Genomic DNA, 14,592 nt, shown 5'->3' on the forward strand with positions numbered 1-14,592 from the left:
TTAAAAAGAGATGTTGCTGATAGTGTTTCTTTCTGTCTGTCTTTTTCTTTCTTTCTTCCTTTCTTTCTATTTTTTTTGTAGAAAAGCAAAAGGCCCAGGCTGTGCCTTCAAAGTTGGACCAAAGACAATATGGGTGCTGAGTCCTCCTCAGTTCCCTCCAGAGTCTGACATTTTCTTTGCATGTGTGGCTCTTGGCTGCGTTTTCCTTCTCTCCCTCCTCCAAGCTGCTTGCTTTAGCGCAGGTGGCCATTCCATGTCCTGCTTACAGTAACACAGCCTTGCTGGAATCCAGCAAGAGGGCACAGGAAACATGGTGTGCTGGGAAGATCCTACTGACCCCCAGGCTGACCTCCCCATACCCCCAGTGACCTCCTGTCACAGTCTTGGGTGCCACCATTGTCCGGAGTCTCAATTCCCTAGCATTAAGAGAGAAGAATGGCCACACTGAATTCAAGGTCCTAGCCTCCATCATGGGGGCCATCCAATCATCTTCCAGGCTCCCTACGACATGATACAGGTGGGCAGGACATACCTGCAGGGCAACCTGGCCTCTTTTGGAAAGCATCCCTCAGGTGCATCAGTAAGGAGTGACATGTTCTGACACAACCCATTCACAGCCTCTCCAGGGCTTTAATAAGCATGCCAGCCGCTGCCTGAGCCCCCACATGCCCACCAGAACCCTGTGATGGGCCGCAGGTCAAGATCTTATCAAAAATGCTGCCAGTTCCACATTGTTGACAGTCCTGGCCTTTCTGTTTCTTCTTCGGGAACAGGTAAGGATAGTCAGAGCACACCCTGAAGGCACTGAGCTGCAAACACTTTTGGGGACTGAGTCCTAAGGACTTTCAGGAGTGAGCTATAAGCCCATCCAGAACGGAGCTGTAAGCACTTTGGAGACTGTGTCTGCCACGCAGGAGAGTTGGGGGTGGATAAGTTCCTGGGGACTCCAGGATTCCAGTGGTCCAGGACTAAGTCCCATCTTTTGGCATCTTCCCAGAGCTGAGCACCGGATGGTTGTTGGGACAGATGTGGTAAGCAGAGACTTCCGTCATTTAATCCTCCGAGCTGGCCTCCAGCTTCCGGATGAGCCGCTGGTAGGTGTCTCTTTCCACCTGCCAGGAATGGTGTGTCCTCACATACTCCCTTCCATTGGTCACGATTTCCTTCTCCAGTGCAGGATCACTAACCAGTCTCTTTGCCAACTGAATGAACTCCTGAAAGACAGGAAGTGGATGAGAAACACACAGGAGCGATGAGCAGAGGGGAACCCGAGGACGCGTCTGAAAGCCTATGTCTGCACCAGTTCCTGGTCATCCACCACCACTCCATCCCCTATGTCAGACTCACAGCCTAGAGAAACAATACTTCAGTGTGGGATCAGAGTGGTGCAAGCATTGGGGTTAAGAAACACTGTATAGGTTGGGCTGGAGGGATGGCTCAGTAGGTAAAGGCGCTTGCCACCAAGCTTAACAGCCTGAGTTCAATCCCCAGGACCCACATGGTGGAAAGAGAGAACCGACTGCCATAAGTTGTCATTTGGTCTCCATGTGTGTGCTGTGGCATGATCACACCCACACCCATACACACAAATGAAAATGTTTGTGTATGTGTGTGTGTGTGTGTGTGTGTGTGTGTGTGTGTGTGTGTGCAGAGACACAAATATGTGTATACACACAGACACACACATGCATATGCCATATCCAAGACCATATGCTCACACTGTTCTGGCAGTTTTGCAGTGACCAGTAACTACAAGCAGCAGCATGCACAAACACACACACACACACACACACACCCCTATCCAAATTTGTGCCCATAAACACCTGCGATGAACACCCAGGGAAAACCCTGGAGCTGTCAATCATGTCTCTCTCCAGTCTTCCCTAGCCCAACACGAATTATCTCTCAAGCCTATTTCTGCAGTGGGAGGTAGTTACACAGAGATGCACACACGGTCAAAAGTGCTAACGATAAGTGTGACTCAGCCTCAGATGGGATGTGTTTATCACACCCTCCAGGTTCAGGGAACACTGTATGGGATGTTAAGATTGTAAGAGCTGAAGGAAGGGATGCAATGCTATGAAATGTTGCACCTGTGGTCCACCTGCACAAGACTGGGTCCACTGAAATTCTGTCAAGGAGTGAGGAGGGTCTCACAAGGCCTCACCCCTTCCTGAGAGGCCTCACTCCTTCCTGAGAATCTGTAGCCAGACCAGGGTTGACAGGGGATGGACAGTGTCCTGGTTAGATTTTTTTTAAAAAGATTTATTTATTTATTATGTATACAGAAGAGGGCGCCAGATCTCATTGCAGATGGTTGTGAGCCACCATGTGGTTGCTGGGAATTGAACTCAGGACCTCTGGAAGAGCAGTTGGTGCTCTTAATCTCTGAGCCATCTCTCCAGCCCCTTTTTTGAGAAGTCTTTTTTTTTGGGGGGGGGGGGCTGAGGATCGAACCCAGGGCCTTGTGCTTGCTAGGCAAGTGCTCTACCACTGAGCTAAATCACCAACCCCCTGGTTAGATTTTTATCAACTTGACCTGTGGGTTATCAGAAGAAGGGATGAGAAAATGCCTCCACTGGCCTGTAGGCAAGTCTGTGGAGCATTTTCTAAATTATTGCTGCTTAATGTGAGAGGGTCCAGCTCACTGTGAGTGGTGCCACCCCTGAGCAGATGGTCCTAGTTGCTATAACAAAGCAGGCTGAGAGATGAGTGGTGGTGCACGCCTGTAATCCCAGCACTTGGGAGGCAGAGGCAGGCGGATCTCTGTGAGTTCGAGGCCAGCCTGGTCTACAGAGCGAGTTCCAGGACAGCCAAGGCACAAGGAGCAAGCCTGTAAGCAGCTTCCGTCCGTGGCCTCCGTTTCAGCTCCTGCCTCCAGGTTCCTGCCCTGCTTGAGTTCCTGGCTTCCCCTAGCGATGGACTACGATCAAGATTTAGAAGCTGCAAGAATCCTTTCTTCCCCAGGTTGCTTTTGGTTCATGGTGTTTTATCATGCCACTGAAAGTTAATATAAGAAAGAGAGCTATTGTCCTTAGTGGTGTAGCCACTGGTAAGGAACCCGTGCTCATGAGAATAACCGCTGAGTCCCACAGAGAGAAAAGGGACTCATTGGGAAGAGAATCAAATGGGAATGAAGGGGAGCAAGAGGGAGTAAGGTCCAAATCCATTAACTATATATAATTAATATATGCTAATGAAGAACTTTTTAAAAAATCCCGCTTTTTTCTTTGCAGCGGCCCAGGAGTCATGATTTCTTCCCTCTTTTTATGGCCACAGCCAGAGACCATCACCTCACGCACTGGGCACAGAGAGCCTCTTCCTACCACAGGCAATGCCTGGTGCAGAAGGAAGCTCTCAGGTTCAGGGTCAAATCTTCAAGTTCTGCACTACTTCACTCCCCGAGTGTGGCTCCCAACACGCCAGTTACCACCTCTGAGCTCCTACTGATCACCCGGGAAGGAGTGAAGGCCACTGTCCCTGCAGGCCGGATGCAGAGCGTGGGAAGGACCTGGGCTTTGGTTTTGGGTCCTGTAGCTTCCCTTCAGACCACCTGTGTGTTATTTATTGAGACACTGAGAGGCTCCTGCTGACCAGTCCTTCATTTTGAAGCCTTTCATAATTAGAAAACTAAAATGTATTCTGATAGCAAAGCTTGCTTAGGGAGAAGAAGGGAGCACACATTATTTATTCTGCTTGCATGGAATTCTCAGGAGTTCACAAACTCCCCTTCCCGAAGTAAACGAGCAGATGGGCCTCAACTGTCCACCACAGTAGTGACAGCAATTGCTACAGAAATTCATGCTGAGAGGGCTGGAGCAATGATTCAGTCAGGAAATTGTTTGCCTTGCCAAGATGAGGGCCTGAGTTCCATCTCCAGCACCCCACGGGAAGGAACCTCCATGTGGCGGCACACACTTGTAGTCTCAGTGCCAGGGAGGCAGCGACAGGTGGATCTCCAGGGCTCACTGGACAGCCAGCCTAGCCTACTTGTGAATTCTAAGCCAATGAGAGACCCCGTCATAAGTAAAAAACAAACAAGCAACCAGCTGCAGTGTTTGGGGAGCAGCAGAAAAGGTCACCCTCTGACCTCAACATGCACCCCACCACCTGAATGCATACTTGTGCCCATAGCGCGCGCGCGCGCGCACACACACACACACACACACACACACACACACACACACACACACACACTACGACTCTCATGTAGGCACTCATACACACTTAATTACTATTATTCTCTTACTCCCTCAGCTCAAGTAAATTCCAACCAGGAGACAGTGCCTAAGACTTTACTGTCAAGAAGGAACATCCACATTTTCTCAAAATTATTGTTAATTAAATGTTGAATGCCTTTTATAGCTGGCAATATAAATAGCAACATTTATGTGGGTGGGATTTTATTTTTATGTATTATGTTACACATTTTCTAGTAAATTGGTGTTCTTTTCACCATAAAAACATAACATATTTATTCTCACTGCGTGGCAGAACAGCATTCTTATTAAAATCATTTGAGGGGCTTAGCACTCGGGAATATTACTTTATGATGCTGGCCATATCTGTGATTTATCTGATGGAAGACTGGGCTGAAGCCGGGCCCTTGCTCACTAATGCTGCAAATCTTAGAGCAAAATCCTGAATGATGGGGGATAGGCCCTGATAAAATACCCCTTTATTTGTCTGTTTGTTTGTTTATTATTTCCTCAGCAATGATGGCTGAGAAGAGGGCTTGAAGCAAGAAAGATCAGAGGTAGAAATTGTATGTACCTGATGGCTGCCTTAATGGGAACTAGGGAAAGGGGTAGAAAGAAGAGAAATGGCCAGACCAAAGAAAGGGAAAGGAAGGAAGGAAGGAAGGAAGGAAGGAAGGAAGGAAGGAAGGAAGGAAGGAAGGAAGGAAGGAAGGAGAGAGAGAAACTCTTACCCCGGTTCTGCAGTGACCATCTCCTGAGCCAGGGTATCACCCCTATAAGTGGATGAGCTACCTGCTCAGTCGTTTGCTCTTGGTCACGGACTGTCTGCTAAGTTAGCTGCCACATGCCCCCATCCCTCATGCGAGGGTCTTCTTTACATTGTAAATCTCTCACTCCTCCTGTTGGAGTCAAGTCTGATTTCCCCTTCCCGTAACTGCCAGTGGACAGGACTGGGATCTTGCTTTCATTGACACGGGACGTCAAAAGTAATGTTGTTCTGACTTGCAGGCAAAGCTTTGAAGAAAGAAACTTCAGTAGATTTTAGAAGTAAAATCTAGCTTTAGTTTTTGCTTTTCTCTCTCAAGTCTCCTCGGAAAATGATGCAGAAAGATGCTTGGGGCAGCCACACTGAGGATGAGACACCAAGGATGGAGATGCAATGCCACTTCAAGAGGAACGCCATCCTGGACCACCCGGCCTCCCGATCGGCTATAGCACAAGTTGACTCACTGGGCTGGCAGCTGGCCCCAGCTGGCCCAGCTTGCCTCCATGGGACCCAGCTGCTTAATCAGCCATGAACACAGCAGCCTGCAGCCCAGTGCTTACTTCCTCCTTCCTCTCAGATGAAATAACCAGTTTCTAATGTAATGTGGTCCAGAGAGAAGACTTGAGCCAAGCCTTATCTATCCACACTGACTATGGTGCCGTGCGTAGCAGGCACATCATGGGGTAAGCACAATCCATTCCTTTGACTCAAGGACAGAGAAACCCTGAAGCTGGCGACAGTCAGGAGCCATGGCAAAGGTCAGGAGCTAGGATGCCTTTGACTGGTCCATACTCCATGGCCTCCCGCAAGTCCAGGCTATGTGTAAGACATCAGACTGCCTATCTGAAACCTACCAGGGGCCACCACAGCAAATAGACCAAAGAACCACAGGGCAAAGGCCACAAAAAGAGGTCTGTGGAGTACTCACACTAAATCGGGGCAGAAGCCGATTTGCAGTCAGTCAGCCTGGAGCAATCACAGGTTCCACGCGGCTGTCACCCGAGAGCACACCAGAGTGCTGACTTAACCAGGTCAAGTGGCTTTGAGGGGGATGCTTTCTCTAGGACCAAAGATGCACTCTTGAAAGCCATCAACAGAGATCAGTAAAAGGCAGAGAAGGTGCGCACACTAAGACAATTAAAATAAAAACCATGTACAGAAATCCAGTTCCTCATGCATGCTTACAAACAGACCTTGGGAAAACCATGTGCCGCCCACCCCACAGTGAGCAGCCAGTAGTGGCACACACAGGGAATCACTCAGAAACACAAAGGACGGAGCCAACAAAATAAAATGAAGGTGTCAGCCAGAGCTGCCCCCAGGGTTGCAGGTGTGTGGAGCCTGGCTCAGACACCTGCATAAAGGAGTTTGTTTGTTTGTTTGTTTTTTGGTTTTTTTGAGACAGGGTTTCTCTGTAGCTTTGGAGCCTGTCCTGGACTAGCTCTGTAGACCAGGCTGGCCTCGAACTCATAGAGATCCGCCTGCCTCTGCCTCCCGAGTGCTGGGATTACAGGCATGCACCACCACCGCCCGGGCTTTGTTTGTTTGTTTGTTTGTTTTAAGTGGTACAAATAAGCATTGTTTGTCTTCAGATATGTAACAGTTTTCTGCTCACTTTCTTTCCATGCCATTCTCTATTGCTAGTGGAGACCGTATCCTTTCTTTAAAAAAATAAATAAATAACATTTTTAATTTATTCTTTGAAAACTTCATCTATGTATACAAAGTATCTCAATCCTATCTACTCTCTCACCCCAGCTGTCTCAAAGTCCCTAACATATCTTTCCAGCTTCATCTGGGGCGGGGGGTTGGGAAGGGGTTTGCAGGCAGTGGCGCACACCTTTAATCCCAGAACTCAGGAGACCGAGCAAAATGGATCTCTGTGAGTTCGAAACCAGCCTGGTCTCCAGAGCGAGATCCAGGACAGGCACCAAAACTACACGGAGAAACCCTGTCTCAAAACCAAAAAGAACTCACTGAAATAAGAAGCACATGATTCACGGTCGGCCACTGGGCTACGAGCAATCTACCAGTAGCCCCGTACTCCCTCCCCCACAGCCAACAACTGCCAATGGATTCTCAGCTAGGGATGTAGCGCTAGGAAACCCCTGCCCGATCTGTGCTGGAGTTTTGATTGGCTTGAATGAAAAATGTCCTCCACATCGTCGTAGACATTTGAACACTTGGTCCCCAGTTGGTGATGCTGTTTAGGGAGGTTTAGGTGATGCAGCCTTGCTGGAGAAAGTAGATTACTGCGGGCAGGCTTTGAGATCACAAAGGACTCCACAATTGCTACTAATTTGCTCTCTGCTTCATGATTCCAGCCAAGGATGGGCACTCTCGGCTTCCTGCTCCTGCCCTGTGTACCATGCTGTCGACGCCATTATGGATTCTAACCCTTTAGAACTATGAGTCAAAATATAATAACTTCTTTCTTCTATAAGTTGCCTTGGTCATGGCGTTTGATCACAGTAACAGAAAAGTGAGACGCGTGTCCCTGTGAGTCCTTGGGTGTAACCACCATGTCCCGGCCAGCAGACAGTACTCCACAGCTCTCCTCCTCCTCAGCTTATGGCCCTGCCCTCCAGGAGCTTGGGGCTGATGAGGAGGCAGCTGGCTCGTTTACAGATGGTTAAAAGAAGAAATTAAAACCGCACATCTGGTGCTGGGGTGAGAGCCCGGCGGTTACTTGGGCCAAAGAGAGCTCAACAACAGAGATGCTAGCATGGGAATGGTATTCTGCTGAGACCAGCCCCTGTGGGCCACAACCAGTGGGTCTGAGCAGAGGAGGGCATGGTGGGTATATGCAGCACCCCCAGCCTGGCCTAGCACGTGCATCACTCCCTATGTGTGATGGGAAGAAGCAGAGAGTTCTCAGACGTGGTGGACGGAACTGAATTTTCATGATTTCAAACAGGTTCCTTTGGCTGCCCAGGGCCAGGAAGGATGCTGTAATGGAGGTGGCTGCTGAAATAGACCAGGTAGGACCAGGTACTACTGTCTGGCAGTGATGGGACACAGTGGATACTGGGTTCGGCTCTGTCTTGGAGACAAAGCCCATAGGAAGTGGGGGAAGTGGGAGATCAAATGCAAGCAGAGGCTGCAGGTGGGTGACTGGACCCATCTTCCCCTCTAGCATTACCCTGCCTGTGACAGCCCAAGAGCATCCTCTAAGGGTGCCCCCAGACACCTGCTGACTTCCAGGGTACTCAGCAGCCAGCACCTTCTTTACAGTGAACTCCCACAGAGCAGCACTGCTTGGCTCCTATTCAGGGACACCGGTATATCTGCCACACACCTGGGTACCGAAGCGGTCCCCCCACCTCTGTGCCTGGTGAGGGATCTGGCAGTGGGGTTGGCCGAGCCCTCATAGAACATAGGCGGACCGAAAGAGTAAAGGGACGGAAGGAAAGAGAACCCTTCCCTTCAACCCCTCTGAGCCACAGCTGGCCCCTTCCCCAGGTGGCACATCCATGTCCAACTCATTTTTGTTTGGGTGAGAATACAGAGGCAAGCTGGTAACTGTGCAGAAGCTAGGATAGTGGAGGGATGGGGAGGGGATCACCGTGGAGCTCACTGGGAGAAACCATGCACCCTCTCGACCTCATATTTTGGGAGAATTCTTGACTAAAGGGTTCTCCTGATGGTGCCCCCACTCTCCTGAGAGCTAGGCCCACACTGAGCCCAGGTGATGCTGAGGTCCGGGTCTGAGCTAACCCCCCAGTACAGCTTCTGTTTTCCTGAGGCGTGAGCCCCATCTGGTGGCTCTTTCCACCCAGCTGCACTCATCAAGCCCAGGCTCCTTGGGTCACTAGGGGTTTCCCTTCTGCCAGACTATGCCCTCTGTCTCCAGCAAAGGGTGGGGGTGGGCCTCAGACAGGAACGGCCCCTTCTCCTGATGAACCTGGGTAAATAAAGGCAGAGAGAATCCCCTGTGGAGACTGCTAGGTGGGACAGTGCCAGAATTCCTCGAAAGGAAAGCACAGGGGAGGAAGGGAGAAAGGGAAGGAGGAAGGGAGGAAGGGAGGGAGGAAGGAAGGAAGGAAGGGAGAGAGGGAGAAGAAGATAAAAGGATGGAGGAAGGGAGAGAGAGAGGACAGAGTCACAGTGACAGAGAGAGGTGGAGCAACTATCAGCATGTGTGCAGAGTCAAGTGTTCGGAGCGGAGTGTGCATGCATGCGTGCGTGCGTGCGTGCGTGCGTGCGTGCGTGTGTTCGTCCATTTCCGCATCTTTCACCTGGGCTGGGCTCTTTGCAGGACCAGAGTCCCTGGAGCACAGATCAGTCTCTCAACCCTCTTTTGGTAGGTGTGACTGCTAGGATTCACAGATCTAACCCTGCATGGTGCCTGTGCACCACACAGAGAGGCTGAGCCGAACCCCTCTGACAAGCCCAGCCAAGGCTCTTCCCTGCCCAGAGCCCCTCTGTCCAACACTGGAGCCCTGGCCTACTCCAGCTGGGGCTTCAGAGCATCCAAATGTACAGGGACTGGGATCTGGATGCTTAGTGGCTATTTAACTAACTTCTGTTTATTTTTGTACGCCAGTTATTTGTGCGTGTGTGTGTGTGTGTGTGTGTGTGTGTGTGTGTGTGTGTGTGTGTTTTAAAGCATGTAGAAGTCAGAGGTCAAGTTGCAGGTCGGATCTCTTCTCCTACCATTTAGGTCCCAAGGATAACACTCAAATCTTCAGGCTCAGTGGTAAGTGCCGTTTTACCATTAAGTGATCTAAATTTAAATTTGAAGATTTTTGAATAATCAAATCTAGGAAGTATCAGTTTTCAAAGAACTTGGCACAGCATTTTCTACTTTCAGAGAGTCTTGCCTCCATCTTCTGGATGAAGGAGCATCAGAAAGCCACAGTGGGTTTTGAATGGGAACAAGACCCCTGAGCACCACCACCTCCCAGCCTGGACAAATTCCCAGAGTACCTTGCTCTCCCCAAACACAGTCAAAGCAATCCTGCTTAAAGAAGGCGGCATTGACCTTAAGAAAGACACAGGCCTTGAGATGGGGATGTAGCTCAGTGGATAGAGTCCTGACTGGCATTCATAAAGCCCTGAATCTGATCCCCGGTACTGCTTACACTCAGTGTAGTGGTGACCTTCTATAATCTCTGTACTGGGGAGACCAGGGTGGGGTGGGCAGGAGGATCAGTCATTCGAAGACATGATGGCTATATATACAGAGTTTGAGAATAGCCTGGGCTACATGGACATTGCCTCAAAAAGAAAAATAATATGTATATATTATATACACAAACATAAGCTGGTCAGGCAGTGGTGGTGCATGCCTTTAATCCCAGCAGTTGGGAGACAGAAACAGGTGGATCTCTGTAAGTTCGAGGCCAACCAGGTCTACAGAGTGAATCCCAGGACAGCCAGGGCTACACAGAGAAACTCTGTCTTGGAGGAAGAAAACAAGCCATGTTAACCACTAAGGATAAGAGCTGGCATATAACATGCCCTTTATAAACATTAGCCACTGCCCTCATTAATATTCCAAAATTTATTTCTCTACAGTTGGCTAAAGAACAAATAGAAACCTTCTAAAGGATAAGCATAAGCTTCCCTTGAAGAGCCCAACCCTAGCAGAATATGAATTCACAGTTTCTATTAAATGTCGTATGATCTTAATTTTGAAGCTATAAAACTAAGCTATAAAAAACACCTAGGAAAGTCACTAGACTCATTTCTTCTTAAATGGAGAAATAACCAGATTGTTGAGGTAATGAGAAATCAATGCTGAGCAGGTTTGGAAACCTTCGCTTAATTGAAATTTTCCAGAGGTGAAGTATACAAAAACAGAGATTATTCTGTGCTTACAACCATGAAATACATTTAGTCATCAAGTTTTTAGATAAAAAAAAAAGACAGATACAGATAGAGATATAGACAGATATTAGGTAAAGATAGACAGAGATAGATAATAGTTATATATACATATAGCTATAGATATACAGATATACATATAGATAGATTTACATATACATAGACACACATACGTTAGATAGACATATAGCTAGATAGCAATATTAGATATAGATAGATATAGACGTAGACACAGACAGATATAGATGACCCTGTAGGCTCTCCTTATAAGGTTCCCTAAGCAAAAGCCCTGTGCTGCTTAGTTTTTGACACCTTGACCCACACTAGAGTCACCTGGGAAGAGGGAACCTCAGTTGAGGAATTCTCTCCATCACATTGGTCTGTGGGTATGCCTAAGAGTTCTCTGAGTTGGAGGCCAGCCTGGTCTATAGAGTGAGTTCCAGGACAGCAAGGGCTATACAGAGAAACCCTATCTCAGAAAAAAAGGAGGAGGAGGAGGAGGAGGAGGAGGAAGAATAGGAGGAGGAGGAGGAGGAGGAGGAGGAGGAGGAGGAGAGAGCAGAATGAGCAAGCCAGTAAGCAATGCTCCTCTATGGTTCCTGTTTCTGTTCCTGCTTGAGTTCCTGAATCCCCTCGGTGATGGACTATGACCGGGACGTGTAAGTCACATAAAACCACTTCCTCCCCAAGTTGCTTTTGGTCATGGCCTTTACCAAAGCAATAGAAAACAAACAAATGCAGCCCTTTCCTTCCAGATTCCTCTCTATGCACCTGCAAGTAGCTGTCACAGGGTTGGGGGTGAAGGGGTGCTGGTACAGGGTCTGGCTTTAACTATTCACTGTCAAGGAACAAGGGCTTAGGGGCAGGTGCTGTCTCAGGGGATAGAGAACAACGCAATGTAGAGATCCAAATTCTGAAAATGGGCATCAGATCTCCATTTCTCAGCAGCAGAAATCACTCTGAAGGGCTGAGTCCTCTAGAGGGTGTGGAGAAGAAGGTTGGAGACAGAAAGGCAGCTACAAATAAAACCAGTGTCTGAGCACCCAGTTCCATGTAGTTGTCGCCAGGAGTGAACTTCTGAGCCTCCTAAATGCTGGGTTTATAGACACATGTCCGGTTTCATACTATGCTGGCGCCTAAATCCAGAGCTTCATGCATGCTAGGCTGGCAATCTACCAACCGAGCCACATCCCAGCATCTAAAATGATCCTCTTTCTAGAGGTCAGTACAGCCGTGGTTCTTCCATCTCCACACCCAGCTATGCTGCGTGGTCCATGGGTTTCTCATGCCCTCTTCCTCCCTCAAGCTTATACGGTGCCTGGCCAAATTCAATGTTTATGTTCCACACACCAAGGCCCCTTTCTTCTGCTGCCCATCCTTTGGAGCTACTCTGAGCTCCCAGACTCTGCCCAAGGTTCCTGGCCACACACCCTACCCCCTTACACAGGCCCTACCTCCCCAATCTCTCTGAACTCTTCAGTCTTTTCTCTTCAGCCCTCTATGGGGAGATCACGTTTCTTTATGTTCTCAATGAAGGAAGAACAGCTCATGAAGAAGGAGTAACTATATTTAGCTTGGATTCAGAGAGCATTTGTGCTTACACATTATTTATGTCCTGTGCATTTCATAGACATATTTTAACTCCCAAAGCCGGTGATCTGACAGGACAGTTCTTCTTAATAAATGAAAAGCTGATTCTCATACATATCTGAATGCATATTTGAAACTACGTTTGCCCTTCCTGCAGCCGACCAGCCTGAGTTCCGCAGTGGTTGAGATGAATACAGTGCCAGCCTGGAGTTCCTTAAAATGTGCGTTATTTGTTTTTCAGGCCACGTATCTATCCCGCCACACACTGGGTGTAAAGTCTGACGGAGATGATGAGAGAGGACAGCGAAGTATGTGTGACATCCGTGTCTCGCGCACCATTTCAGAGTGTGAAGAATCACAACACTCCCCGCGTAGAACTAGAAGACCTGCTGTTCTAAACATCCTAGGTAAAGCCAATGTGAAGACGCTGAGTTGAAACACATCTGCAAGTAAGTTCTGTAGTGTGTGTGCGCGTGCGTGCGTGCGTGTGTGTGTTTGGGGGGGGGGGGGAGGCTGTGTCTACGGTTCTTAGTGGCTTGTGCTGACCTGAGAGGACTTGAACATGAGAAAGGCAGGGAGCTGTACCTCCAGACCCCAGAATGCACACAATGTCACAAGGTACCTACCAGGAGGCTAGAAGCCCTTTTCTTCTGCTCCACCCTGCCCCAGACAGCCACTTAAGAGAACACCTGTGCATTTGGTCTTTGTTTTTTTTGTTTGTTTATGTGAGGTTAGTTATGTTTTGTTGGGGTTCTTTTAGAGAAGGTGTCATGTGGCTCAGGCTGGTCTCGAACTAGCTACATAGCAGAGGTTGACCTGGAACTTCTGATCCTCCTGAACGCACTTTGACAGGTGCGCATTACCATACCTGGCTAATGCACGCCGAGCAAGCCAACTCAACCAATGGAGCTAAAATCCTCAGGTCAGAAGTAACCCTGGATTTCTAAAAGCTGCATGTCCCTCCAGGGTGAAAACAGAAACCACAGAGCTCGGCTGGGCAGCTCTACCTCCACCAGGAGCTGGGGGGTGGGGGGGTTACAAGGAACCCTAATTTACAGCCGTTCTTCATACAGGCAGGTGGAAATCACACCAATGAGGCAAACAGGGGAAAAGGACTCTCTCTACCTGAGGATTGGAAAACAGCAGTCCTGTGACTCCATGCTCCACCACAGCCGAGTTCCCAGGGATGTTCCGGGCCAGCACAGGAACTTCTAAATCCATGGCCTGTGAAGACGAGAGAAGATTGGGGGAGGGGAGTCATTTAAGGGTCAGACAAGGGGGGCTGGAGGATGGCTAAGGTGGTAAAGTGTTTGCCCTGTGAGCATGAGGACCCGAGTTCAGTCCCCTAGGATTCGTGTTAACAACAAAAACATAACCAGATACGGTGGTGCAGATCTGTAATCTCAATACTGGTTATGGGGTTGGGAAGACAGAGGGGGATCCCTGGAGCTTACTAGTCAGCCAGTCTAGCCTAATTGTCAGGCTCCAGGTTGTGAAAGACACTATCTCAAAAAAAAATAAATAAATAATAAGGTGGATGGGACTGAAGAGGTGGCTCAGAGCTTAAGTGTGTTTGCTAGTTCGGCTCCCAGTACCCAAGCTGGACAGCTCACAAGCACCTGTGACTCTAGCTCTGGGGGATCCAGCGCCCTCTTCAGGCCACCATGGCCACTCCCACACAGGTGCACCTATCCCCACATAGACACACATGAGTATACATAATTAATAAATCCTTTTTTTTTTTTAATGGCAAATTCTAAGCATTAGACAAGCTCCGAGAATATGAACACACTGAGAAGCTGGTCCTGGTAGCGCTGCAGTTGGCAAAGCCATGCGCTAGACAGTGTTTGGAAATAGACATGCTCGCTTTCAGAGCAAATGCACGGAGTGAGCAGGGAAAGACAGAGGAGCGGGTGAGCTGGGCACTCAGGATCGACACACAAAATATCAGAACTCAAGACACACCAGCCTCCCTTCCATAAACAGGCCCACCTGGCCTCCCTAGACCAGCTCAACCCCTTCTTCTCATGGGGTGGACAGAACCTCCCTGCATGGCTCTCTAAAATCCCTGCAGCCAACCTCCCACCCTTATTAGAGCTGCCTGGGGTGCCTAGAAACAGTCTTTATTTTTCATGGCTGAGAAGTCATGAGAAACTCAGCTGCTGGAACTCTACCCCCAGAACAACACCCAGGCTTTGGAACTACATA

At 48.8% G+C, this 14,592-nt stretch overlaps 1 protein-coding gene across 2 annotated transcripts in view; it reads right to left on the bottom strand.

Annotated features, from left to right (window-relative positions):
- Positions 1 to 610: 610 nt before the first annotated feature.
- Positions 611 to 14,592, bottom strand: part of Glt1d1 (glycosyltransferase 1 domain containing 1) — a 70,123-nt gene continuing 56,141 nt past the window's right edge. For both annotated transcript variants that reach the window (XM_036172465.1, XM_036172466.1), the window contains 2 exons: positions 13,510 to 13,608; positions 611 to 1,214 (listed from right to left, as the gene is read on the bottom strand). In XM_036172465.1, the coding sequence (XP_036028358.1) occupies positions 1,053 to 1,214; positions 13,510 to 13,608 (261 nt within the window). In that variant the 3' untranslated portion in view covers positions 611 to 1,052. The remainder of the gene's footprint in view (positions 1,215 to 13,509; positions 13,609 to 14,592) is intronic.

Source organism: Onychomys torridus, chromosome 22 (genome assembly GCF_903995425.1).
Source record: "Onychomys torridus chromosome 22, mOncTor1.1, whole genome shotgun sequence".
Lineage (NCBI taxonomy): Eukaryota > Metazoa > Chordata > Mammalia > Rodentia > Cricetidae > Onychomys > Onychomys torridus.